The 25,742-nt window shown below is 43.4% G+C and overlaps 3 protein-coding genes across 4 annotated transcripts; all 3 read left to right on the top strand.

Annotated features, from left to right (window-relative positions):
• The first annotated feature begins 1,748 nt into the window (after positions 1–1,748).
• On the top strand, positions 1,749–8,559 carry LOC306916902 (nucleolin-like). Its single transcript, XM_079494995.1, has 8 exons — positions 1,749–1,883; positions 2,729–2,836; positions 3,484–3,622; positions 4,251–4,357; positions 4,818–4,944; positions 5,471–5,583; positions 6,855–6,981; positions 7,374–8,559. The coding sequence occupies exons 1-8, from the start codon at positions 1,829–1,831 to the stop codon at positions 7,492–7,494; spliced, it is 897 nt and encodes a 298-aa protein (XP_079351121.1). The 5' UTR covers positions 1,749–1,828; the 3' UTR covers positions 7,495–8,559.
• Positions 8,560–9,772: 1,213 nt separating this feature from the next.
• Positions 9,773–12,723, top strand: tceanc (transcription elongation factor A N-terminal and central domain containing). Its single transcript, XM_079495145.1, has 2 exons — positions 9,773–9,908; positions 10,755–12,723. The coding sequence occupies exons 1-2, from the start codon at positions 9,884–9,886 to the stop codon at positions 11,858–11,860; spliced, it is 1,131 nt and encodes a 376-aa protein (XP_079351271.1). The 5' UTR covers positions 9,773–9,883; the 3' UTR covers positions 11,861–12,723.
• A 3,282-nt stretch (positions 12,724–16,005) lies between these two features.
• Positions 16,006–24,998, top strand: LOC306917534 (ras-related protein Rab-9A-like). Of its 2 annotated transcripts, none has more exons than XM_079495815.1 (4): positions 16,006–16,157; positions 19,030–19,077; positions 20,840–21,284; positions 22,456–24,998. In XM_079495815.1, the coding sequence occupies exons 3-4, from the start codon at positions 20,946–20,948 to the stop codon at positions 22,738–22,740; spliced, it is 624 nt and encodes a 207-aa protein (XP_079351941.1). In that variant the 5' UTR covers positions 16,006–16,157; positions 19,030–19,077; positions 20,840–20,945; the 3' UTR covers positions 22,741–24,998. The 2 variants fall into 2 exon arrangements, with proteins under 2 accessions (XP_079351941.1, XP_079351942.1); XM_079495816.1 differs by having other exon boundaries at positions 20,848–21,284.
• The last annotated feature ends 744 nt before the right edge of the window (positions 24,999–25,742 follow it).

Consider the following 25,742-nt stretch of genomic DNA (forward strand, 5'->3'; position numbering starts at 1 on the left):
ACATTAACAGTGTTAAAAGCTTCCTAAAAGCCTTCCTTCCATTTGGGCTTTTAAAAAGCTAATGTTTAAAGGGTTCTTGGAGCCTGAAGCTCTTTAGTGACAATGGACACCAAATCAATTCAATCTCCGGGTCCTTAGAGCCATATTGACTGCAGGCTTTTGTAAAACAACTTTTTAATGCAAGACATAGAGTGCGAGCTCAAAGCAGTTCATGTGCTATTTTCTGTTAACAAGTCACTTAACGGCACACTGATACGCACAACACATGGACAATGGATAATCAAATTACATGAAGTTTCTATTATATAACTACAATTATGTGTTAGATGTACTAACGCACGCACGCACGCACGCACGCACGCACGCACGCACGCACGCACGCACGCACGCACGCACACACACACACACACACACACACACACACACACACACACACACACACACACACACACACACACATCACTGACATGAAGTTACAAGGAACGCAAAGCTAAAGGGCTGTGGGCTGATAGTCAAAGAATCCATAATTGTGTAGGTTTTATATTCACCCCTGCAGCATCCATCCACATACATATTATAGTTATGTTTGTCATGTTTGACAAATTGGACATCTCACAAATAACTCTCTAGAGATTCCCTATGCTGTTGGCTTTGAATCAAGAGGACAATTGCAGCTTAGCAAGTTGACAACAGCATTGCTACATGGCAGAATTTGTTACGAATTTCACAACCATACATCAACCAAAGCATCCATTATCCACCGACATAACATATAATTTAACAAGAGCAGAGAGACCTGCCTCGTCTTGTGCATTATGGCCTGTTCTTTGCTGCAGTATGAGGCTGCTTGTTTTGCATGCATGTCACACCCCTGCAAATTGTTTTAAGTATCACAACTAAAGAAGTGTACCAATTTGGGACAATAATATAATGCAGTACATTACAGAAAATGAGAAATCATAGTCTATTTAAGTTTTCTGTCAAGCATTCATCTCTTTTGTGGGTGTTAATGGCTTAGATATGTCGTAACTCGAACCAAACTATGCTGTTGCGTCATGTCGACATCCACTGCAACTGTGTAGGGTTAAACGGAACCAGTTACTGCACAAAAAGGGCTGTGCCATTGTATTGTTATTTGGTATAGTAGTGCTTTAATACAGTAACTAACCAGACAACGTTGGTGTTGTTGCCATCAGGGTGTGTCAGTGAGTAGTTTTTGTTAAGTTATGGGATGATGCTATAGCCACCTTTTGGCATGATTTTGGTGACATTGTCCCCAAAAGGGGAAACGCACAGCTATATAGAGTCATCTGCCCTGTCATTTAACATTATAAGCCCAAAACCTCCTCAAGTCACACCAACGCCCATCCACTCTCTTGGCTGCTAGTTAAACAGAATCTCTTGTCATCTGTGTCAAGAGATTGGTAATTTGTTTCATGTCAGTTGATCTCATGGTATATTTAATTTAATGTGCATATAATAACACTTTTCAAGTAACACTCGATAGAGAACAAAATGATCCCTCCTTGACTTTATTAGCATGGATTTCATAAGCCCCACACTTTGTACAGCATGACAAAGACAGGGAACAATTACTAATGCTGTTACTAACCGTTGGGAAAAGCAAGGGATCATATTTTTCCACTGAACTCAAAGTACATTTGAATTATGGGCCATAATATAATTTATAACCAGTCCTAATATAACCCTGGTCACATTAGTAAGAATATGTGAGGTTTTGTCGCCATCTAGTGGTACACTATTTCGGTATTTCCCCCCCACAACAAATCCAATATGGCTGCCTACATGTAGACGTTTTGTTTTTGTTATGTGGGAAATATTTGCTCTTTTGCCGAACATGGAAATAAATAATAGGAGTTCAGGTAAATTACTTGCATCAACACCACTTTTAATTGGACATTTAACAGAATTTGCTATTAACATGATCAACGTACGTCGCTCAACAACAAATGACCCGGATTATCGGATATGCTAACCGTAATTTGCAACACAGGCTACATCATAGTCATGGGCTACATAGTAGCCCTGAAACATGGCTTTGAACCATTGGCTATAGCTTTGATGTGATGTTTTAAAAAGAATCATAAAACATCACGTCCCGCGTTTTATGATTCTTTGTAAAAGCCATGTTTCAGTGGCAGCGGTGGCCGAACGGATTGCGGAGCGGTCTTGATGCCGGAAGGTCGCCAGTTCGAATCAGCGGTCCGACACGTTAAAATTACCACCGCTGAAGTGCCCTTGAACAAGGCATTGAACCACTACGATGAAATGTTATATGAGCAGGGCCTGGCTGGAAACAAGTTCTTGAGCTTAGCCCAGATACCCTGGGTAAATATAGTAATCATTTCATTTCATTTCAAACAATGTAAAAAAAATAATTAAATACCATAATTAGAATACGTCAACTAACAAGAATAGCCCCTTTCAGGCTTTCAGAGCAGACATTGCATGACTGCTGCCAAAGTTAGTTATGCATGGCCAGGTGTATTTAAAATTAAATGTCATAAATGGCTGTGCCCATATACTCTATGCTGTGGCCCCTTTATGCCCACATATCCTTGATGTCATCAGAGGGTTCAACCTGAGCAAAGGAATCGGTGACGAGAACAAAAACGTTTGCACTGTCTGAAACACAAATATGTGACATTGTGACTCAACTATTTACAGCTCTAGCTTGGACTAAACACTTGTTTTTATTTTTTCATAGATGTTCCTGTGTTCTTACCAAACGTTCTTGCCAAAAGGAATTCCAGATTTTCCGATGTGGAACCGTGTCCTGCCAAGAAGGCCAAGGTTGATGGTCAAGGGAAGACAGGTAAGAAGATGGTTCTGTTTCATGCATAGCCTTTCTGTACACATGTGTACAAAAAAACGATGCAAAGTGCACACTATCTTCTGTTATGTATAGTTGAAAACATTCTTTTCACATGCACATTACAGTACATCGCTGTCTTATTGCCCTGCAGCCACTATGGCAGTAAACAAGCCTGTGTACAGCATGTTGTCATTCTGTGGTTTGATGTGGTGTGGTGTGTATGTGAATACGAGACTGCTCGCCCCTTTACCAACTCGCCCCGGGCGTACAGCCGGCGGAACAGCGCGGCCTGTTATTCCTAAAGTAATCTAAGTAAATTATGCTTAAACGGTTAAACATAACCTTATTCCTAACCTCAACCTCAGTAAAACAATGCCTATGCCTAACCCTATTCCTAAACTTAACCCCAGTAAAACTATGCCTAACACTAAACTTATTTCTAACCTTATTCTCAGTAAAACAAAATAAAGAATACAAGAACCGCCGCACCGAGCTGTCGGCGTGAGGTCGGCGGAAAAAATCTGGGGCGAGATGGAATTGGGGCGACCTGACCTGTTACCGTGTATGTTACTCCTTTCTCCCACAGAGAAAGGTACTGTGCTGTTATTGATGTGGTGTGGTGTGTATGTTACTCCTTTCTCCCACAGAGAAAGGTGCAGAATCATTATTCGTGAGGAACCTTCCATTCGACACCACGGCAGACGACCTCAAGAGCCTGTTTAAGGACGCAAATGATGTCAGTCTGCCTCTCTTCAAAAATGGCAAAAACAGAGGCAAAAGCAGAGGGTAAGAAGAACAAACGGCTGGACACAGTGGACAGTAATACAGTATTCTTTGTTAACAACTATTTTATTTTGATTTTTCAATTCCTTTCATTTATTGTTTGTTGATTGATGGTGATGCAACTGGAACTGATGAAGATTGCACAATTGTAATATTCACCAAGGACGGTACAGTGACCGAAGTGACTGTTCCAGTTGAGATGTGAATTTATTAGGGATGCACCGATATGGAAATTCTTGCCCTTAAACGGACCACCTTGACCCTCTTGAGTCAAGATTTATTTTCAAAGGGCGCACAATTTTAGCTGATGGCTGATACTATATGATTATTTAGTTTTTGTTGTTTATTTGCACCTTTTGTGCCAAGGAAACAAATACATCTTCAATACAATAAATAAATGTTCAGAATCTACAGCTTGGTAAGCTGCAGATAACCAACACACCAACATAGCGAACGCAAAATGTATGCTTATCAATAACGGATAAAATCGGCTACTGCCATCAGTTTTATTTGCTGATACTGATATTGACTGATAACGGCTAATATCGGCTGATACATTGGCGCATCCCTAGAATTTATGTAAACATACCGGATGATGAGCTAACATTTTATTTCTCCACTTGTTCCACAGCTTTGCCTTCATTACGTTCCAAACGGAGGCCCTGGCTGAGGTGTGGCTACAGCAGACACAGGGTGCTGAGATCCATGGCCGCACCATCACCGTCGGCTTGGCGACAGGTGCTTTACTAGCTCCGTTTGGAACCTCATATCTTTGCTTTAGCTTCGAGAAGAGGTTATTGTCAGGATATCCCTGCATCGGTAGAGAACGGGGGTTGAGCCGTCCAAAAACAGTGGCGAAAACCCTTTTCGCAGTATAGTTTCCAAAAAGTAAAGGTATCAGAATCGAGCTACAGATGATAAACTTAGGATAGGCACATACATTTTTCAGATATGTGTGAAACAACTGCTTAAATCAGGCTTAAATAAAAATGTAGTCCAGTCAACCCCCGACCGCATGCGCAGTACTGCTTGCGTAAGATTACATTGGGGAAAAAAATGGTACTGACTTCATAAGCTTTGTAAGCGGTTAATGTGTACATTACTGTGCACAAAAGTACCGTAGGCCTATATACTTATGTGTGTGGTCTTAATTCATAGGCTGTGTAGTTTAAATATTTATTCTTGTTCTGGCCACCAGGTCCTACAAAAACGCTGATTGTCAACGGTCTCTGTGAGAGAACCACAGATAAGACCCTCATAGATTCGTTTGGAGGTGCCATCGGAGCCAAGATAGTGACAGACGAAGAGACGGGCTCCTCTAAAGGGTAAAGCTTAATTCTTCACTTTTGTGTTATGAGCTGTATGTCGGCCATCACACTCATTTCCCCCCCGACACGGTCAAGGAAAATGGCATCCCACGTTGGAGCCATTGTTCCCCTTAAAGAGGAACACTTGCTCAGGGCAGGAGGAATAACATCATGTCTCTGCTCTACTGTATATGTGAAGTGTCTGGAGAGTGGAGACAACTTGTTGTGATTCGGCACTGTAATAAAATAGAAATTAAATGGAATTGACCAGTGATGTGTACTGATGCGCAAGAGAATTGGAACCATGTCACAACATGTCACAGGCAGCTATCTCTGTCTCAGTGAGAGCATCTGTTTTCTGATGTGAAACAAAGCCTGGATGTAATGGTGAATTATTGAATAATAATTAATAGTTATTGCCTTATTTCTTTTGTCTTGTTTATAGTTCTGGTTTATAGTGGTGTACAGTTGTTCATGTTGTTTTCAGTGAACCAAAGCATCTATTTTCATTGTGAACGACTGAACGCCCCTCTCTGTGTTTTAGCGTTGGCTTTGTGGACTTTGACAACGAACAGGCCTGCCAGGCTGCCAAGGAGTCCATGAAGGACGCTGAGATCGACGGCAACAGGGTGACACTCAGCTACGGCACACGCAGAGGTGACGGCAGCTACTGTGTCTCGTTACATTGCAAGGCAGAGAGGCAGTGTGGAAGCACGTTTATGTCACTGCATTGCCTATTTCTCAAATGCTTTTGAATACATACTGTATTTTTGTGTTGTTTTTAAGTTTAACCCATTAAGACCTGAGGACCAGATTCTACAAAATGTCTTCTGAAATTCTAACAATTTTCTTAAAAAAAGAAAAAGGAAGAGGTTTCTATATCAGTGGTTCTCAAACCTTTTCATGTCGAGAAACACAAAAATGTTATGTATTTGGCCGCCAACCCCCATCTCAAAATATTTTGTTCCAGGGACACCCAGAAGCAAATTAAGATTAAAGAATGTACATTAAAAGATTTACACACATTTTCACAATTTTTCAATAATAGCAAATCTACAAGCTTAGGTGTAGATCTGCTATTTTTCAATAGCTAAAGTTTAAAATAATGGTTAAAGTGGGTAAAAGCTAAGGTGAGGCGTTCCAGGTCAGTAGGTGGGTTAAAAAAACGAAAACCTTTGTAATACACCATTCGGCCACTCTGTACTGAATTAAATTCAGGACAGAGTAGCAGCCATAGAGTATATAAAAGGATAGAGACTGAACTGGCGCGAAGCTCCGCCCCCCCAGCTATTCATGTCAGTGGAAGTTGCTCAGTGGCGTTTTGAAGCACCCGGAAGACTGCCGGAAGTACCGTCTCAGAACGTCTACTTCCGCATTTGACCACCAAATTTTGGTGGTCAAATGCGGAAGTGCAACCGAGCGCTCAATGTTAAAGCCCAGCTGCACGGGGTTTCCCGGTCATGAATACACGGGTCTGCCTGTAGTCCCTCCTCCTACCACTAGGGCCCAGAGCTTCAACGTTGAATAGCCTCACTGGCCCCTTGGTAGCAGCTCTGTAATGAAAGTCGGCAGCTTGTGGAGGAACGTTGAGCAATGGATGACATTTCATGACATCTTTAAAGTGTTACTGTGCAACCTCCATTTTGTTAGTCTTTTTGGTGACACCTCCGGTAGCTCAGCTGCCTGTTAGAACTGTGATCTCCACAATTCGGGTTGAAACATTGAACAATATCACGGAAATCCCACTCCACAATGAATGCTCCAGGGTCTTAGCGACGATGTTATTATTTTGGAATGTAACAACTACGTTTTCAGAAACCACGTGTATTGACTTTAAAATAGTAAACACATTTCCAGTTCCTGTTGCCTGCTTGCTTTATTTGTGAGTTAAATGGTGCATGAGTATTTATTCTTGTTCTGGCCACCAGGTCCTACAAAAACGCTGTATGTCACTGGTCTCTGTGCGGCAACGACAGATAAAACCCTCATGGATACCTTTGAAGGTGCCATTGGAGCCAAGGTAGTGACGGACACAGAGACGGGCTTCTCTAAAGGGTAAAGCTTTATTCTTCACTTTTGTCTGTTATGAGCTCTAAGGGCCGATTCATACTCCTATTTTACTGCTGTTTCGGCACTGTAGTGCCGAAATGATTTCGGCTCGTCAGAAATTTTCAGTAGCACCGAAGAGCCGACTTTAGGACCCCCCCCCCCCCACCCACCTCAAATGACGTCACATTGTAGGCTCTACAGCGCCAAACCGACTTTTATTCGGCTCTAAAATGGGAGTATGAATCGGCCCTAAGTCGGCCATCACACATCACGGAAATCTTTTGTAGTTTTTTCTGATCTTGGTTTATTGTGGTGTACAGTTGTTCATGATGTTGTTGTCAGTGAGTGAACCAAAACACCACGTCTATGACCATTGTGAATGCCCCTCTGTGTTTTAGGTTTGGCTTTGTGATCTTTGACAACAGACGGGCCTGTCAGGCTGCCCAAGAGGCCATGAAGAACGGCATGATCGATGGTAACATGGTGACAGTCCATTACGAGAAACCCAAAGGGTTTTAACATCGTTCTCCGGAGGATACACTCGTTTTTGGTTCACTTCTCAAAGCCTTTGGACATTCCACAATGTGTCATTTAAGCAATATTAACACGAGAGGTGTGCTTTACCTAACCGTGATTATTGGCCCGACAGTGATGCGGACAGCAAGCATCACTGAAGTGGCAATAATCATGGTAAAGCACAGCCTCGAGTGTAATATTGCGATTATACAACAGTTACCAACAAAACACAATCAAAATTTAAATAATGTTTCGACCTCTGTTTCCCTGTAAATAGAAGAGTTAATTTGACTGAGACATGAATGAATAGTCCCTGTTGATTCAAAGTAGCAGCGCTCAGCTGGTGCCGTCTCACCAAACAACACAGCTGAGGATTTTCCAGTATATGCCCCGTGTCATGTGGCCAGAATAACTGTGTGAACTTGTAGATCGGCTATTTTCATTGCGCGCTACCGTTGTACCACAAAGTATAAAATACACTGGGCTGTTAACCACTCCTTCTGATCCTCTTCCATCCATCCATCGAATAAATCAGAATTAACAATATAATCCATTTCTGAATGGGGTACTTGGCTGTTTGTTGTTCTCCGGTGCTTGCAGGCTGTTTTTGGTTTTCTCTCCAGTGGGCCACAATGGAGTGGTCAGGGTCCAGGGGCTGTCGACAGTCGAGGAGTTTAAACATGTGCTTTAAAAGACTGATGTCCAGAATGTTTGCCGACGTTCAACATAAAGATATTCATTAGCTGTCCAAAGTCCTATACTTTGCATATACAAATAAATACATACATAATAAAAAGTCAACGTAGAATACAACAGCCGTTTGCCTCCTATCAGCAACACCTGCATGTACGTCATCTAATTCTCCATATTCAGACCACAGCCATCTTGCCAGCAAGGTGATACCTAGGTGACACTTCCCATAGAGAGCCCATTCATTCAAACAGAAAAGTCCCCTCAAATTATATGAAACAACCTCAAAATCACCAACATTGCAGCTGTAGGGAAAGCTTGAATTATCCTCTTTCAATCTGTAAAGTTTTTGTTTAATAAAAATCCACCGACATTTTATGAGCTACTTCCTGTCAATAAATTCCTTGCAGATGATTTTTTGAGTGGTGCAAACCACTCCAACAACTGGCTTTGTACCCGTGTACCCGTGTTCGTACCCAAAACAATGAGCATGGTTACTATGGTCACTGACATTACGTCAGACCACAGCTGATCAGGCTATATAAGACCTTGCACCACTCAGTTCACACGGGTGTGATTTTGGAAGTGCTCGTTGACTATGACTTAAAGGCCCATGTGTACCACCTGTTTTGAATGTGCACATAATGCAGGAGGCAGCAGGAGGTTGCTTTACTGATAACGAGCGCTTCCATACTCTGATACTTAGAAAATAATCATCTGCAAGGAATTTCGCGAGACTAATACCTGGGCAACCCTTGGCCTTGACCAAGCCCTGCCGTGACATCAATTAGCAACAATAAGGCTCAAATGGCTCAAGTTTGTCTTGTGTTTTGATTGTGTTTTGATTACTTAAGAAAGTTATAGCCTATTATGTGTTTTTCATCAATAAAGAATGGTTGTGTCATGTCAGTGACCTTTCTGTTAGATTCCTGGTGTTAGTTACAATGATATGAAAAGTGGTCGGTGGTTCAAGAGATATGAAAATCAGCGTTATTGGACCCATTGGACATTAGTTGACCTGGGCAACAACTACATAGGCTATTGACTAGACAGTACACACCATAAAGGTCTCCACGCACCGGGCGCGAATCGGATGGCGAATTCGGATTTTTAGCGGCGTTTCTCCATCGGTTTTCCGAAAAACGCGGCCGGTGTGCAACCACCTTAAGGGTCCTAAAAAAACATGGGGCAGTACCAGGAGAAATATAGATGTATTTTTCTGTTGGATTCTTAGTAGTTTCTGTCCTGACATAAGTCAAGACGTGCTTGAATCTGAATAATAACCACTTTTAATTCCTTGGACCAAAACTATATAAAAATGTGATTGGGGATAGGTGTGGGTTGAAATTAACCCCATGGGACAAAAACGGGTGCCATGACAATGGCACCCGTTTTTGCATTTTAGGTTCCCAAGTGGCATCGTTCCCAAGTAACCAGTCCTAATATTGTCTCTCGAGACAGACTGTTGACTCGCATTAAATTCAAAGGAAAAGAGTGCGCTGTTTTTCCTTTATTTGCCGATTGGTTCTCAGATTGGTCCTAATCTAACCCTGGTCAGATTAGTAAAAATAGGCGAGGTTATGTCGCCATCTAGTGGTATTCCCCACCACATGAAATCCAATATGGCTGCCTACATGTAGACGTTTTGTTTTTGTTACGGTATGTGGGACTGGTCTGGGACAGTGGGAAATATTTGCCGAACATGGAAATAAATAAAAGGAGTTCAGGTAAATCACTTGCATCAACAGCACTTTTAATCAAATATGTGATATTTAAAATAATTTGCTATTAACATGATCAACGTGAGTCGCTCAACAACAAAATGTGTTGAGTGACTCATGTTGATATTGAGTATTGACCCAGTGAAAAGCAAATTTATGAAAAGCATTGAATCGTCTTTATTGTTACAGTTTTACTAGCCCCTCTCGGAACCCTCGTAAAAGGTTTCTAGGGCTACAGTTTTACATAAGTCAATAAGGGTTGAAAGGTTTTATTGTGCATTAGTGCATACTTCCCAACTTCGAGGGAAGAAGGGGGGGCATCATTCCATAATTGGAATGATTATGATCATATATCAAATAAGTAATTATGGTGTATTTAAAAATAAATCACACTTGTGTGACATGAGGGGCTCTTATCTTCATACATCATCCTACATCACATTCCGTGCTCACTCAGCCAATTCAATCATCAAAATGTCATTCCGGCCACTTTTCTCTTCAATATATACTTTTGACACACACACACAAAGCTAGGCATAGTGGCTAGCCCCACCCCCAATAAATGTCCTAAATGGCTGAGCCCCGTTTATGCCCACAGATCCCTGATGTCATCTATATGACGTCATAGTGCTGACCTCATACCCTGGCCTCTCGAAGTACTATGATAATGGTCATGATAATGGCTCTGAAGAGGTTTTGGGTCTGAACTGATGTTGCATGACCGAAGGGGCATGCGTTCTGAACGGGGATCACACTAGTAGTTAGTACATACAGTATTTGTAGGTTGAATTGATAATTTGTTTGTCTGTCTGTTGATCTCGTCGTTTACCCTTGTCTTTCCTTATCACCCAGCCACCATGGACTCCAAACAGATAATCCACTATGCTATTCAAATGGAGAAACTCAACACGGAGCGAAGCTTCGGGGACCTCGCAGGCCTCCTGAGTGACCTGGACAACACACGCATCACGGTGGAGCAACTGCAAAACACGGACATCGTCAGCGTCCTCTACGGGATTCTGAAGGCCTGCTCCGATGAATCCGTGACAAGAGCGGTCAAGCGCTTGCTGTCCAAATGGAAGAAGTTATACGGTCACTCTGATCAAACGTCACGAGACACACGTGCCGCAACACCACGTAAAGACAATGGGAGGCTGTCTGGCTGTGCAGGTGTTACAGATCAGAGTGCTGATACAGATGACAACGCGGCTGGTACGCAGGCGGATGTCCACATGGGTCCCACACACAGCCACACGTGGGATGGTGGGGGCGGAGGGGGCGAGAAGTCCACGGCGGAAACGACGTCGTCGGTGAAAGCTGAACAGTCACCCACAAATTCCTCCGTCCGCTCTGGTTCAGAAACTCCCGGAACGCTGAACGCTGCCGGTGATTTCTCACTCTCAGCCCTGAGATCCAGATGCGTCCGTCTCCTTCTCTGTGCCCTCGTCGCCTCAGAGACACCCGACTCGTCCTCGTCAGAGCCGGAGGAGGAGGTGTCGACGCTGGCCAGAGATATCGAGCAGAGCATCCACAACCTCCACGCTGCCAACCAACTCAAATACAAGGCCTGCGTCAGGAGCAAGGTGGCGAACCTCAGGAACCCGAAAAGCGGTCACCTCCGCCAGGGCCTGCTGAGCGGCTCCTTGAAGCCTGAGGCCTTCACTCGGATGTCTGCAGAGGAGATGGCCAGCGAGGAGCTTCAGCGGCTGAGGGAGGAGTACACGTCTCGTGCCGTGAACGAGCGGCAGCTCCCCCGGGGGGTGGAGGGAACCCCGACGCGGAAGATCCGCTGCAGACGGTGCGATAGCTTGGACTCCACGGTGACACAAGTCTCTCGAGGGATACTTTTTCTTCCCGCCTGGGCGCAGGGCGGAGGCCCAGACACGGACGCCATGACATTTGTGACCTGCAGTGTGTGTGGGGAGCAGTGGTACCACAGTGGCTGGAACTGCCTTTGAGCCTCAGGTCTGCATGGATGTACTGTAGTCTTCATCGAAGATTTGCCTGTCTGCCGAGTTGTCGTGTTTTGACACTTGCGTCTGATGCTGAGGCCGAGGACGCGCTTTTGTGTTCAATGTTGACGATGACGGATCATAACAGATCCACTCGGTACGGTAGGCAAATGGCTTTGTCAGCAGAAGCGGATTGGAGCCCCGCGACTCCCGTGAGCAATCCGTCATGATGTCATGTTGTTGACATCATCAGACGTTATCATTGTGATGAAAGGCACCACTCACTTCACACGAGTGTGATGTTATTTCAATGTTTTTGATGGTAACAATGCCTTGCATTTTGACACTGACGAAGGCCTGCGCGCCGAAACGCGTTTGTCTGTCTGGTATGACTGCTGCTGCGGAGCACTATCGTCATTAAACAAAGACTCTTACTCGACTGGATGTGCGGATTTTATTCATTTTCTATATTAACAATGCCTTGTTCTCATCACGTCCACGTTCAGTTGTCAGTCATCCCAGGTATTTTTTCTCAGAATGAAAGCCTAGGCGGGAGTAGGGATGTTAATAGTTAATCGATTAATCGCTGTTAAGAAATTCTTCAATTAAACGTAACAGTTAACAATTAATCGAAAATTCTTCTATCATTGGACCGTTTTCTGTGAAAGTAATGCTGTGGCACATGTGGGCCGGTTAAAAAAAGTCCCCTTCACCCCCACCTTGGTAGCCACAGAAACGTCTCTGCTTTTGCATGTGATGTGACAGACAAGTCAGTGCACTTTTCATTTCAATTTATTTCTCATACAAAGATGCCATTGCCTGGCCCTGTATCGCAAATGGTCAAATAAACATTTGATTAAGGAATATAATATGCATTTTGTATTCTTTCTGTACTGTATATCAGCAAAATGTAGTTTTAGACATTGAGGGAAATTAGCATTCTCAGATTTAGTTTTTAAATGCTGCCTATCAACTAACCGGTTAATCAGTCGATAAGGTTATCAATTTTCAATTAATGAATTAATTGACATCCCTACTAGGGAGCGTTTAAAAAGTAGATAGAAGGGGACAGTATGGGCAGGGGCCGTTCCATAGCAGAGGAGTAGCTCGCCCAGTTACATTAAATTTCTCAGTGAAACAAACATGGCGACTGCAGCATGTAACGTTACACCGACAAGGGTTGTCGATATGTGTCTGTTAATATTGTGCAGTGCAGAAACCTCAGGCAATGTGTTACACATTTTGGTTCCCGGCTTCCCGCTCGGTTGGAGAAAACAGACTTTTGGTCCCTGTCACCACCAGTGAGCTACAGTTTGCTCATTCTATCTACTGTTTCAAATGAGTTTCTCCAGACCTGCGTCTAGAGTGGAGTGAGATTGGAGTGCTCAGGGCTGGCCACGCGAGACTATCAGTCATGTGACAACAACAACAACAGCATAGTCTCGCGTTAGCAGAATTTTGCCTCTGGCAATTTCCAAATGCTTCCGTCATACGGTCTGGAGCAACGGAAGCTCTATCATGAGTAAAATATAAGGTGGAAGTGGAGCCTCCTCCCCACTTCTGTTAATCCGTTTGGTCTTTACAGTCGCGCACATTTATCCTAATATAATTAGAAATCATCTAAGCATATATAGCTTGCTGCTTGGGAGGTGTAGTTAGCATTCGGAGATTGTGGAATAGGCCGTGTGTGTGTGTGTGTGTGTGTGTGTGTGTGTGTGTGTGTGTGTGTGTGTGTGTGTGTGTGTGTGTGTGTGTGTGTGTGTGTGTGTGTGTGTGTGTGTGTGTGTGTGTGTGTGTGTGTGTGTGTGTGTGTGTGTGTGTGTGTGTGTGTTGGGCCAAGAACCCTACAATATCCCATTCATTTGGAGCATAGCAGACCGGTTGGATGAGACATGTGACCCTTAGAAAACAGTGAGCATGTGACTCAGTAATCTAGCTCCTTAGGAGTGGATGTGTGTGTGTGTGCGTGCGTGTGTGTGTGTGTGTGTGCGTGCGTGTGTGTGTGTGCGCGCACGTGCAGGGGGGAGGTCGGTTGCTAATGTACCAGGATTCTTTGCTCTCCGCAAGGCTTATGTGGCACAATGACTCACATCCTGCGACATCCTAACCTACTGACTGGTATTGGCTTTAGTTGAGCAATACGGATTTAAAGCCTAAGAAGCCTTTATTTTTATAATCGATGATAAGACTTGCCATTTTGACGAGTCGTATATTGTGGATCCATTTGGAATAATACATTGTACAAATTGTATTTTCAAAGGATTTTTTATATTTGATAACCTGAAATGGAACATTCTGCACAATGAATACTTTTTACTTTTGGTACTTTAAGTACATTTTGATGCCAATAATGTTGTACTTTTACTACTCAAGTACATTTTGATTTTGGGTCTTTTACTTGTAACAGAGTAGTTCTACATTGCAGTATTGATACTTTTACTTAAGTAAAACAATTGAGTACTTTTTTTCCCACCACCGGCTTTAAAGTTCTGAACACCTACCTACAGCATTAGGAGGATGGGTGCTATCACAACTCAGACATCAATCACTCAAGTGCCTGCTTTCAAGATAGCTCCCTATCTTTCCTGTTCCTGTGGAATAAAGCCTTTCACCCTTTCAATCACAGCAAGGCTATCACTTTCCCATGCCTGCCTGTCTGCCTGTCTGTCTGCCTGTCTGTCTGTCTGTCTGTCTGTCTGTCTGTCTGTCTGTCTGTCTGTCTGTCTGTCTGTCTGTCTGTCTGTCTGTCTGTCTGTCTGTCTGTCTGCCTGCCTGTCTGTCTGTCTGTCTGTCTGTCTGCCTGCCTGTCTGCCTGCCTGCCTGTCTGCCTGCCTGCCTGCCTGCCTGCCTGCCTGCCTGCCTGCCTGCCTGCCTGCCTGTCTGTCTGTCTGTCTGTCTGTCTGTCTGTCTGTCTGTCTGTCTGTCTGCCTGCCTGCCTGCCTGTCTGTCTGCCTGTCTGTCTGTCTGTCTGTCTGTCTGTCTGTCTGTCTGTCTGTCTGTCTGTCTTGTTTGACCACATCTATCAGTTGTGAGATGAGATGAGATGACAAATCTAACTAAGCAAAACACCCACACCTAAAAAAGAAACAAGATTGCAAACCAAGCCACAGATCCACCATGCACCCTCACTCAGCTACAGGTGAGTGGTGAATCAAGAAGAGTTGAATTGGGGATGAAGTAGGCTATTTCACTCTGGTCCTTTTAATACAAATCTATCAGTTTGACTGATATATTTGTATTATCCCCGAGGGAAATTCAGTTGTCAACTTGTCATCATAGCAGCAGCACAGTAACGGAGAGATACAAGAGTTAAGGTAATGTTTAAAAAATGATAGTTATTTAATTGGCTTCATGAATGAATTAATAATGAATACTGACATGAACACTGATGTGTAGGCTTACATATGGTAGACTTAAAGTTCCTGCACCATGCAGACATGTGGCTACAAGGGAACCCCATATGGGAACAAGTGTAATGCAATTATTTATGGTGTAGTCCACAGTTAACAGTTTTTTTTGTGTTGAGTTGTGCTTGAAATAAAATGTACTGTAATTCTGTAATTCAAACTGTTCATAAATACTTCAATCAATCAATCTGTCCTTGGGGGTATAGGCCTATACATCTACGAACAAATGTAAAACATTTGGAATATCTTTAGAACATTTTAACAAATTGTGTGAGGCTATGGGGGGGGGGGGGGGGTGCTCCCTAAAATATTTTCAGATTGATTATTTGATTGATTTGATTTAACCTTTTATTAACAGTTCAAGGAAAGTAGGCTACAGGTCTGGTCTTTGATTGATTGATTGATTGATTGATTGTGATTGAAATGTTTATTAACAGTTTGCAGAATTACAGTACATTTCAAGCACAAACTCAATACAAAGGCTGTTAACTGTGAGTGGACGACCCAATTAAGCATTACGCTTGTTTACAAGAGGGTCATGAAACCATTACTATATATTTGGTTTCATTTTACGCTCTCAAGAGTTAAAGATCTATAAAGGGTCCATTTGGTTACCAACTCTCCATCATTTAGCTGGGGACCACCTGGAACGCCCTCAGGACCACTGCTGGTCCCCCGGACCACTGGTTGAGAAGCAGTGCATCTCCAGTGAGGAGCGCATGATGTGCGGAGGCGTGACAAACTCGGGTCATATGAGCGTCATCAGCGGCTATCAAGGCGAGCAGCATAGTGTCACCCATAGGGTGTCACCGACCCTCGCCTCGGACCCTCGCCTGTAAAAGCATGGACCACATATTAACTTAACAGATGTCACGATCTTTGAATTAAAAGCAAAGGTACGTACCGTCGATTCTGTGTCTTAATTCAAAGCGGATAGGAGCCGAGTTGTGCGATGCAGAGTCTGATGTCGGTCTTGCTCATTAGCCTGTTGGCAGCTGGAGAGCCGAGGAGGGTTAATTAATGTTTTTTTTTTTTTAAAGCATGTACATTGTTTGTATTTCACAGTTGTCTTTATCTAGAATATGTCGAGCAGGTCAGCCAGTTCGTTTCGTTTTTACACGGGTCTGCGCGTATGTCGGCTGTGGGCATGCAGTGCACACTTTAACAAAGATTAATATTCTATTTATAAATAACTTTTGACAAGCGATAGACGGACAAAAGTTGTGTATACGCACTTTTCTTTGCTTGCAAAGTTATACTATAAGCTTTGTTTTAGCTTTTTTGAGGAGGGTATGGCATGCAGATAATAAACTAGGATGTGCTTGAAATGTAAATGGGTTTAATATAAGTCATATTAATTGGTAACTGTATAGGCTATTAATTGTAATTAGGCCATTTGTGTTCTGAGTCTGACCTAGCCCCTCTTGGAACCCTCGTAAAAGGTTTGTCAGAAACCTTTTACGAGGGTTCCGAGAGGGGCTAAGTCTGACCCTTCATTGAAATAGGAACCCCTCTCTCTCTCTGTAATAATCAGAATAGGCACTGCTCAGTTGTTTTGATAGAAGCTTGGTTATGTATGGCACTCCTTCATTTAGGCCTGTTCAATATATTTTAAGAAAAATGCAGTGTCATTGTCATGGGACACTGTATTAAACTACACATCATCAATCTCTGTAGTCTGCAAAACGAAACTTGGGTAATTCTTAATTTAATTGGCTGCAGACTGCTCTTGAATCAACCATTGAAACTTAGGAACAAGTCTGATGTATGCTCCCTCCAAAGATATTAGTAACCCAACCCATACTGCAATGGGTGCCAGACTGCCAGTGGTCTATTGTGGATCAGGGTGTAACTGTAACCGATACCAGGCCCATCATGTCTCTGGATTCACTCTGGAGTTGACAGTCTGCTTTCCAGATTGTTCCCTGAATTCTCTTTTTCAATCACAGTGGTGCAATAATGATCTCTATAGCAACTTATCAGGCCTATATCTCCCGCAGTCATCAACAATGAGTTTATCAAATGAAACACTATTGGAAACCTGGATATGCTACTTAGGGATCTGTTTATTTTGAAGCCAATAATTTGTATGGTGTGTTGTATTTTTCTTGGGATACCATCTTGTATAATGACCAAATCATATTTGCTAAATGGATGGCATGTACACAGTAGGCAGATTGAGCGAACATGCCTATCTCACTGTAAACTCATTTCGTTATCCAGAATGATGTATGAGGTCCCTTGCTGAATAGAAATGTCCCACCATCGTCTCCTGTTATATTCATTTGTGTTCTTCTCCAGTGTTGCACAATTAATCTGAAAACAGATTGAGATCTAGATTCAGACACCTATGCAATCTCATTTTGTGAAGAATCGTTCAGCACTAGTTGGCTGTCCAATTCATTTGATTTTAGTTACTCTTATGTTTTTATTTGGGTTTTTTTAATACATATTTTCATGGAAAGAATACGTATAACTAGGTAGGCCTAGTTTGTTTTTGGAGTGGAATGTGGCTTGAGTGACCACTGCAATACTAAGACTCCCTCTGTTAGTGTTATTGGATTAAAGGTACACTTAATATAAGTCCTCTTTGAAGGTGAGAGATTTAAACCTGACAAAACTATTTTACCCAATAGGATTGGTCATAGGAAAGGGAAAAGGAATGAACCAATTAGGCTACTACCATACTAAGTGAATGAATGAAGTCCCTTTACTATGGCTATTGGCCAATAGCCACATGGATTTACTTCATTGATGATGGAAGCATAGCAAAATGAAAAGATGGCTAAACTGGTGGAGTTGGCTGGTTTGGCAGATAGTTTGAAGGTTCCAATGGAGTTTAGGAGGTTTTCACTGAAGCACTTTTTAATACTTTCCAAGTTTCCATTGGTTCAATATTGTTTTGAGGGGCGCTAGCCCCTCTATATTCAGCTATTAGTGTAGATTTCCGACCTGTCTGAAGTGAGTGGTGCAACAGTGCCCCCTGTTGATACCCTACACATACATAGGGACACAGGGACGGACAAAGCTGGGCATTGGAGTGGCTGCACCGCGACATACATAAGCCTACACGGGTTGTGCAGTCGACGCGCTGTGATTGGCCAGTCGCTGTGATTGACAGCCTAAACCTAACCCTAACCTTAACCTCAGTAAAACTATACCTAAACCTAACCTTAACCTCAAGAAAACTATACCTAAACCTAACTGTAACCTCAGTAAACTTAACTTGCCTGGGGGCGTGGTTATAAACACAACCCATGTAGGAATTAGTATGTAGCGGCTGCACCCTATGGTTGCACCACTCAAAAATCCCAAACCTGATTGGTTTGATAGATGGTTTCTTCCGGACAGCAACGGCACTTTATAGAGCGTTCTGTCTCCAAAACACTGTCACATCACATTATACTATAACAAGCACCACACAATAACAGCCACAACCTTCCTGGAAGATTATTATTACCCTACATAAATCCCCCCCCACAAAGTGAAGCGACTTTGAGTACCTTGACGCTATATAAAATGTATGCATTATTATTTGTATTATTAATTCCTACTTTGCTATACAATAAATGGCAATGATCTACTAGCTCACAATGCGTCGCATCACAACACCAGGTTGTAGACCTGACCTGCTATTCATTCTGACAAATGAATGCATTGGAAAATAAGTTTGAATTTCTTTACCCAAAGTAGGGTGTCAGGCGTCAGGACAGGGTTAACGCGGTTATTGAGAATGACCTTCTGTTGGCACTCTTCTCTCCCTCACAGGTGCTTGCCTTGGATGGAAAATGAGCTGCCTGCAGTAATTGTAACACGGTGAGAAATGCCATTAGCAGTGACTTGTCATGTTTTATACATTTGTTCGTTTCATGTAGTGTAAAGCAGTGGTTCTCAGCCATTTCAGGCCGCCACCCCCCCAGCCTAATCATATTTGAACTGATGACCCCCCCACCGTGACAATTACTTGGAATTTGTTATCTAGAATTCTAGGAGTCGAGGCATTTTGTTTTTGTCACAGATACTGTGAAAATAGCAGATCTACCAGCTCACAATGCCTCACAGCTACTTTTACAATTCACCTCTTTCTTATGCACGCACGCGCGCGCACACGCACACACACACACACGCACACGCACACGTTTTTTTAAATGCCTTAAAGGTCCTTATTTTGTCACTACACTATCATCTGGGGACTCGGCCAACATTACGTGGGGACCTCCCTAGGGGTCCCAACCCATAGGTTGAGCACTACTGTAGTAAAGGACCGAGGAACATGTGGCCAAACAGAAGGTCCTGTGATCTCAGTACATGTGATACCCAATGCTGCACATCACCGACATCCTACATGTTGCACATACTGTAAGAAATTAATCTGATTAATCGTCGGAAGCTAAGGCAGTGTAACTGTGTTACATTATAGCTGACTGACATCAATCAGTCGTTTACGACGTCACATGGACATCGACATGCTGATCAATGAATTTGAAATCTTCTGTTGGAAAGTAACTGAGAGACATAAAAGTGCATACGCTGCCATTATGCCATGTGCATCTCCCTCTATAGCAGCAGTTATCAGCCACTGGAGTAGTGTGCTGGCGTTACTGCAGAAACACACTGACCTCCAGTGACATCCAGCGACCTTACAGGCATAAGGCTAAACTTAGGTAATTTATATAGCATTTTTATGTAGACATCGCACGCTATAGTGTATACTCATAGTTCCATTCATTGTACAGATATTCTACTGTTAGACAGATGTTAGGCTCTTAGTCTGCTTATGATCCTGGTGTTCTTGCATACTGTAAATTGCTCTGGACTAAATGCTGTCTGCTAAAGGCTGTAATTGTCTCCACCAGTCCGAAGGCATGGGGATAGAGTATGTTTTACACTCCGTCCGTGTGTGTGTGAATCCGTGCGTGTGTCCGTCCGTCCGTCCGTCTGTCACCAGCTAATCTCTGGCACTGTTAACCCAGTCGATGCCATATTTTGCACACACACTCCCTGGATGCCAATGATGAACCTCCTTTTTTCCCCCAGAATGGCCTGTTATAGTGCCACCAGGAGGCCGACTTTTGAAAAACATTTTTTTTGATATTTCTCCTCCAGATAATGCAGATTCTGTCCAAAAATCCGGCAAATCATTACACACTATCTCTATAGTCATGTGTTCAAGACGGATCTGTCCGATATTTCATATTCCATCCTAATTGGCTAACATTGGCCCGTTTTGAACAAAAAGCTTCAAATCATGAACACGGCGTGCAAGATTTGAAATCTTTCACGGACTTTCCTACTAGCCTGAGGAATATATCCCACCCTTTTCACATTGGCCACCAACAGGTGGATTTTCTCAAAACACATTTTTGGAACAAAATGCCTCAAATCATCCAATAACCATCCAAGGCTTAAGAAGAAATGGCACCCTTTTCACATTGGCCTATTATAGCGCCACCAGGAGGCCACAACCTGACCTGCCCTGGTGGAGACCTGTGCCCCGAGGGGCACTTTATCTAGTTTCAATCTGCTTTCTGCCCCATATTTTATTGCTTTATTTAATAAATATCGCCTTTGTGGTTAGATTCTCAGGTGGCAGGCTTCTGTGGACTCCTGAATCCTGAATAGATAGCCACCCTGACCCAGCCGGTGTCCACCCTGGCCCGTGTCCACCCCGGGCGGCTCCAGCCATGATGTCTCCCAAGTCCACCCTGCTGAAGGTCATCCTTTTGGGCGACGGCGGCGTGGGCAAGTCGTCGCTCATGAACCGCTACGTCGCCAATAAGTTCGACACGCACCTCTTCCACACCATCGGCGTGGAGTTCCTCAACAAGGAGCTGGAGGTGGACGGCCGCCACGTCACGCTGCAGATCTGGGACACGGCGGGCCAGGAGCGCTTCCGCAGCCTGCGCACGCCCTTCTACCGCGGCTCCGACTGCTGCCTGCTCACCTTCAGCCTGGACGACGGCCAGAGCTTCCGCAACCTGGCCAACTGGAAGAAGGAGTTCGCCTACTATGCCGACGTCAAGGCAAGGTTATAATAGTTCATTGGGATTTTTCGTTATTGGGATCTTTTGTTATAGTTTAGTTTCAGTTTTGTTTTGACTTTAAACACTTTAAACATTTTTCTAATCAATCTAATTCACTTTTAGTTTGTTTTTTGAGCAGGGTTTGCTAGTTTTTATTCGTTTTTATTTTTGTGACGTTAGTTTTTATTAGTTTTAGGTTTTTTTTTTGGGGGGGTGGGGGGATTTTTTTCCTTTATTTGACAGGTGACAGTAAGTAGACAGGAAAGGGGGGAGAGAGATGGGGGAGGAGACACAGCAAAGTTCGTCGGGATCGGGAGTCGAACTTTTACTCCACTACAATTATTTGAAAACTTGAGTTACTTTGTAGATTTTAATTTTGATTAGAAAACATACATTAACCACTTCAACGCTATACATTTTGGCCATTTGAAAAAAAGCAGATCTACAAGCTCACAATACGTCACGATGCGAGTCAGCATTGTGAGCTTGTAGAGCTGCTACTTTTAAAAGATTTTGTACACATTTTGTGTAATGGGACATTCTGCAATATGAGTACTTTTACGTTTCACACTTTGAGTATATTTTGATGCCTTTGTACTTCTACTCAAGTACATTTTGTATACAGCGACTTTTACTTGTAACGAAGTACGTCTACATTGCAGTAAATACTTTTACTTAAGCAATACATTTGAGTACTTTTTCCACCACTGGTTTACGTTAAAGGACCACTTCATCACTTTTCAATATCTTCATATAATTGGTCCTCAAGTAATGATCATGATAAAATAGCACCTTTTTTCTTCCTACTCAGTCTGTGTCTCAAGGGAGGGCTGTGGGCAGTTCAGAAACCCGTCCACCAGTGACATCATCGATGGGGAATACAAGCTAATGGAAACAGCAGGCTTTCTATTCCAGAAAAGTTAATGGCAATGCGAAAAGCCATCGTTCTCACACTAATAAAAATCGAAATATTTTTTTTTAAGATCTTTTAAAGAAAAATCTGCCTAACGATGATGTAACAGGTTTCTGAACTGCCCACAGCCCTCCTATGAGACGCAGACCGAGTAGACACAAATGGTGGTGTTTTATCATGAACATTAGTGAGGACCATTTATATGAAGAGAGGTTGAAAGGTCCTTTTAACCATAATAACCTTGATGTGTCTATCAAGGACCCCGAGGGCTTCCCGTTCGTCGTGCTGGGCAACAAGCTGGACGTTGGCGAGCAGCAGCGGCAGGTGTCGGGCGAGGACGCGCGCCAGTGGTGCAGCGAGAACGGCGGCCACCCGTACTTCGAGACGAGCGCCAAGGACGCCACCAACGTGGCCTCGGCTTTCGAGGAGGCGGTGCGCCGCGTGCTCTCCACGACGGACGACCGCGGACAGCACACGGTGTCGGACGACGCCGTCGACCTGCACCGCAAGAAAACGCCGCCCAACGGTGCCCCCTGTTGCTAAACCCCTAGGATGACCAGATGCCCCCCCCCCTTTGCGTGGGATAGTCCGTCATTTCCAAGACTTTTCAGGCATCCCACAAATTGAGACCCTTACGCACCCACAATGTGACATGGCAGGCATTAGTGTTCAAATGCCCCAATAGTTTAGTCCCCTAAATAGTTGGCTTTCTGTTGTAAAGCTCTCTCATTGTCTCTTTTCCTGCAAGATGAGTGTTGTTAAGTCAGTTAAAATAACATGAGAAATATCCCCTAGGGCTACAGTACCAAGTGAGCCATGCCACCCATGACCAAAATTTGCATTTTAAAACTTGTGAGACGCTAGAGGGGTTTTCACTAGTAAGAGACCACACCTTCTGCTCGAGTCTAACAGTATTTATCGCTAATCAAAACAATGATCGCATCGCTAATAGGCCTCTGTGAGCCTCAGCAGAGCCGGGGGTTTAGTAGTTTCACTTTCTGCACAACAACAAAACCTCTTCTTCTCTGCTCATGTTGCACATTTAGCTGGTCCTCGCCACCTACCGCCCCCTGGCGTCTACGCAGTTACATGATAAGTTGATAACCCCGTCCCATCCCACTTGTCCCACACAAGCGATACTTCTGTCCCTCAAATGAACAGTTTGGATTTGGTCACCCTATAAACTGCTAAACCCTGTACTTGTTTTCTTTTTTTGTCATAATTTTTATCCCACGATTTTGCAACCCATTTTTTCACCCAGTGTCATGTAATCCTGGGCGCTACACTTCCTCTGCCAACCTGGGGGGGGCAGTGCACTGACCTCATGCTTCCTTCTATGCATGAGGAGTCCAAGCTGCTTCTTTTCACCTGACAGGGGAGAGTTCCCCCAGCCGGACGTAGCGCGTGGAAGGAACACGTTATTCCGACCAGTTCCTTTCCCCTCCATCAGGCGCCCCGGCTGGCCAGGGGGAGGTAACCCTGTGATGCGGTACTGGCGCGTCATGACGCCTACAAGACGGGGACATACAGCCCTTATCATTTTTGTTCACAGATGTCTGCGATATGCAAATCAGTAGAGATTCAAAATGAGGAAGGAACTTTGAACTGCTTCAAATAGCCGTGTTATTTGTGGAAGAAGCAAAGACATTAAGGAAAGGGAGAGCAGTTTACAGATTTATAAGATATCAATATAATAGAATTACAAGCATCGTGGCTAAAGAATAAAATGTCAAATCAAAGAAAATGTAAGAAATGATTTAACTTCAGATATGTTGGATTATGCAATATGTAGTACAAAGTGAGATTGCATACTACCAAGCGTGCTGGTGTCGTGCACCAAAGACGGTTGATTTGCAACACGTTGTGCTGTGATGTGTTGTGAACTTGTAGATCTATTTTCGCCACACAATGACACACAACAAAGTATAACTCGGGCTTTAGAAACTGGCCTTAAAGTTTCTATTGTTGCCTAACGAGAGATGGAATGGAATGGCTGATGACTCCACTAAAAGACAGTTACGACGAGTGTCGGTTCTCCTTTTTCCATGAGGTTTTGTAAAGCACAGATCAGCTCTGTTTCTCTCTCTCTCACACACACACACACACACACACACACGGTTGCCTCTATTCTTCTCTCTTCCTCACTCTATGCACTGCAGACTGAAGGCAGACGTTGTTCAGGCAAATGTAATACTCAGGATGTACAGTTTGAAGGGTACACATTCATGGCTCGTTTTTTTTTAGCCACTGCCTTACCCGGAAGATGCACTAATGATAGAACAACTACATTCCTTTCTCTGATGGTAGACTACTATGCTAATTATGAGTCTTTTAGATATCCTATTTAAAAATAAATAACATCACATTGTATTATGTCGTCGTGAATGTGCCAAATCCTAATGTTAATGTCACTGCATGAAACCTTTGTACTGTGTGTGTGTGTGTGTGCATCAGGATGTTTCAAGAAGTTTGTTCTCCGTTTCTCAACCCCTTTCTTAACGAAAAGTATATATTTTCAAGTGAAAACAGATTTGTATTGTGCAAGAAAGTATGAATAAGCCTTAAATCTGCTACCTGGTTGGTCAAATAAATCCAACAGTCACTGCGACTAATGGAGGACATAGGGTAGTTTCCTGCCCTGAGTAGACAGGTTGGTGGTTCTCTAAACAAGACGACAATAGTATACAGTATACAGTAGTATGATGATGTTCCACAATTCTGTTCATGTTGATAGCGAAACAGTTGAATTGCTACTTATTGTTTTCATTATTCCATTTCATAAAATACAGGTTCAATGTTCATCTTGATGTCCAAGTGTGTCCTATTTTCAGTGGATATTGGTTTGGATTGACACGCGTCAGTTTATTTAAGTTTATTCCCCCATTGTTCTCAGTACTTGAATTTTCTTCACCTGCCCATTAATAATGATGGTAGTGTAGCCCCATACCGGGGTGCATACTTAGTTTAGACTAGTCTTTGGTTAGACATGGGTTAAGGTTAGGTTTAGGTGTGCTGCCCCGTGGGAGGTTAGGTTTAAGGCTCATTCATAGTCTGGATTTTCGGTGGTGAGGTGACCACCGCTCCGGTGGTGAGCTGACCACCGGAGCTGAAATAACGTTGAGCGGTGGTGAGTAAAAACAGAGAGAAGGGCTGGAGCGGTGGCGGTGGTTTGCTCTTCACCGCGGCTCGTGACGTCATGTTGTAGTTCGGTGGTGAGCTGACCACCGAAAATCCAGACTATGTATGAGCCTTTAGGGTGAGGGTTTGAGATGGGTTGTAGTTGTAGGACTAATGACTGGTCAATGACTAGTCTAAACCAAAAACTGTCTAAACTAAGTACTGCACCCCAGAATACCAATATTCAAACTTCACAATACATTTGAATGACATTCATTCCTACAAAATAGGTACTTGAAATAGCCTTTCCCCTAAACTATTACAAGATGCCCCTCCAAGTCTACCACACATGGTACATTTCCCCGGAAACCCCTCCAGAAAAGGGAGTTGGAACACTGTTTACAGACAAATGAAACCGCAGCAGAGGA

Source organism: Electrona antarctica (genome assembly GCF_951216825.1).
Source record: "Electrona antarctica genome assembly, chromosome: 24".
Taxonomy (NCBI): domain Eukaryota; kingdom Metazoa; phylum Chordata; class Actinopteri; order Myctophiformes; family Myctophidae; genus Electrona; species Electrona antarctica.

Coding starts and splice junctions, on each gene's coding strand:
- LOC306916902 (XM_079494995.1), top strand. CDS start 1,829: ATGTGGGAAATATTTGCTCTTTTGCCGAACATGGAAATAAATAATAGG. Junction 1,884..2,728: donor AATAAATAATAGGAGTTCAG/GTAAATTACTTG, acceptor ATTTTTTCATAG/ATGTTCCTGTGTTCTTACCA. Junction 2,837..3,483: donor TGATGGTCAAGGGAAGACAG/GTAAGAAGATGG, acceptor TTTCTCCCACAG/AGAAAGGTGCAGAATCATTA.
- tceanc (XM_079495145.1), top strand. CDS start 9,884: ATGGAAATAAATAAAAGGAGTTCAG. Junction 9,909..10,754: donor AATAAATAAAAGGAGTTCAG/GTAAATCACTTG, acceptor CTTATCACCCAG/CCACCATGGACTCCAAACAG.
- LOC306917534 (XM_079495815.1), top strand. CDS start 20,946: ATGATGTCTCCCAAGTCCACCCTGCTGAAGGTCATCCTTTTGGGCGAC. Junction 21,285..22,455: donor CCTACTATGCCGACGTCAAG/GCAAGGTTATAA, acceptor GTGTCTATCAAG/GACCCCGAGGGCTTCCCGTT.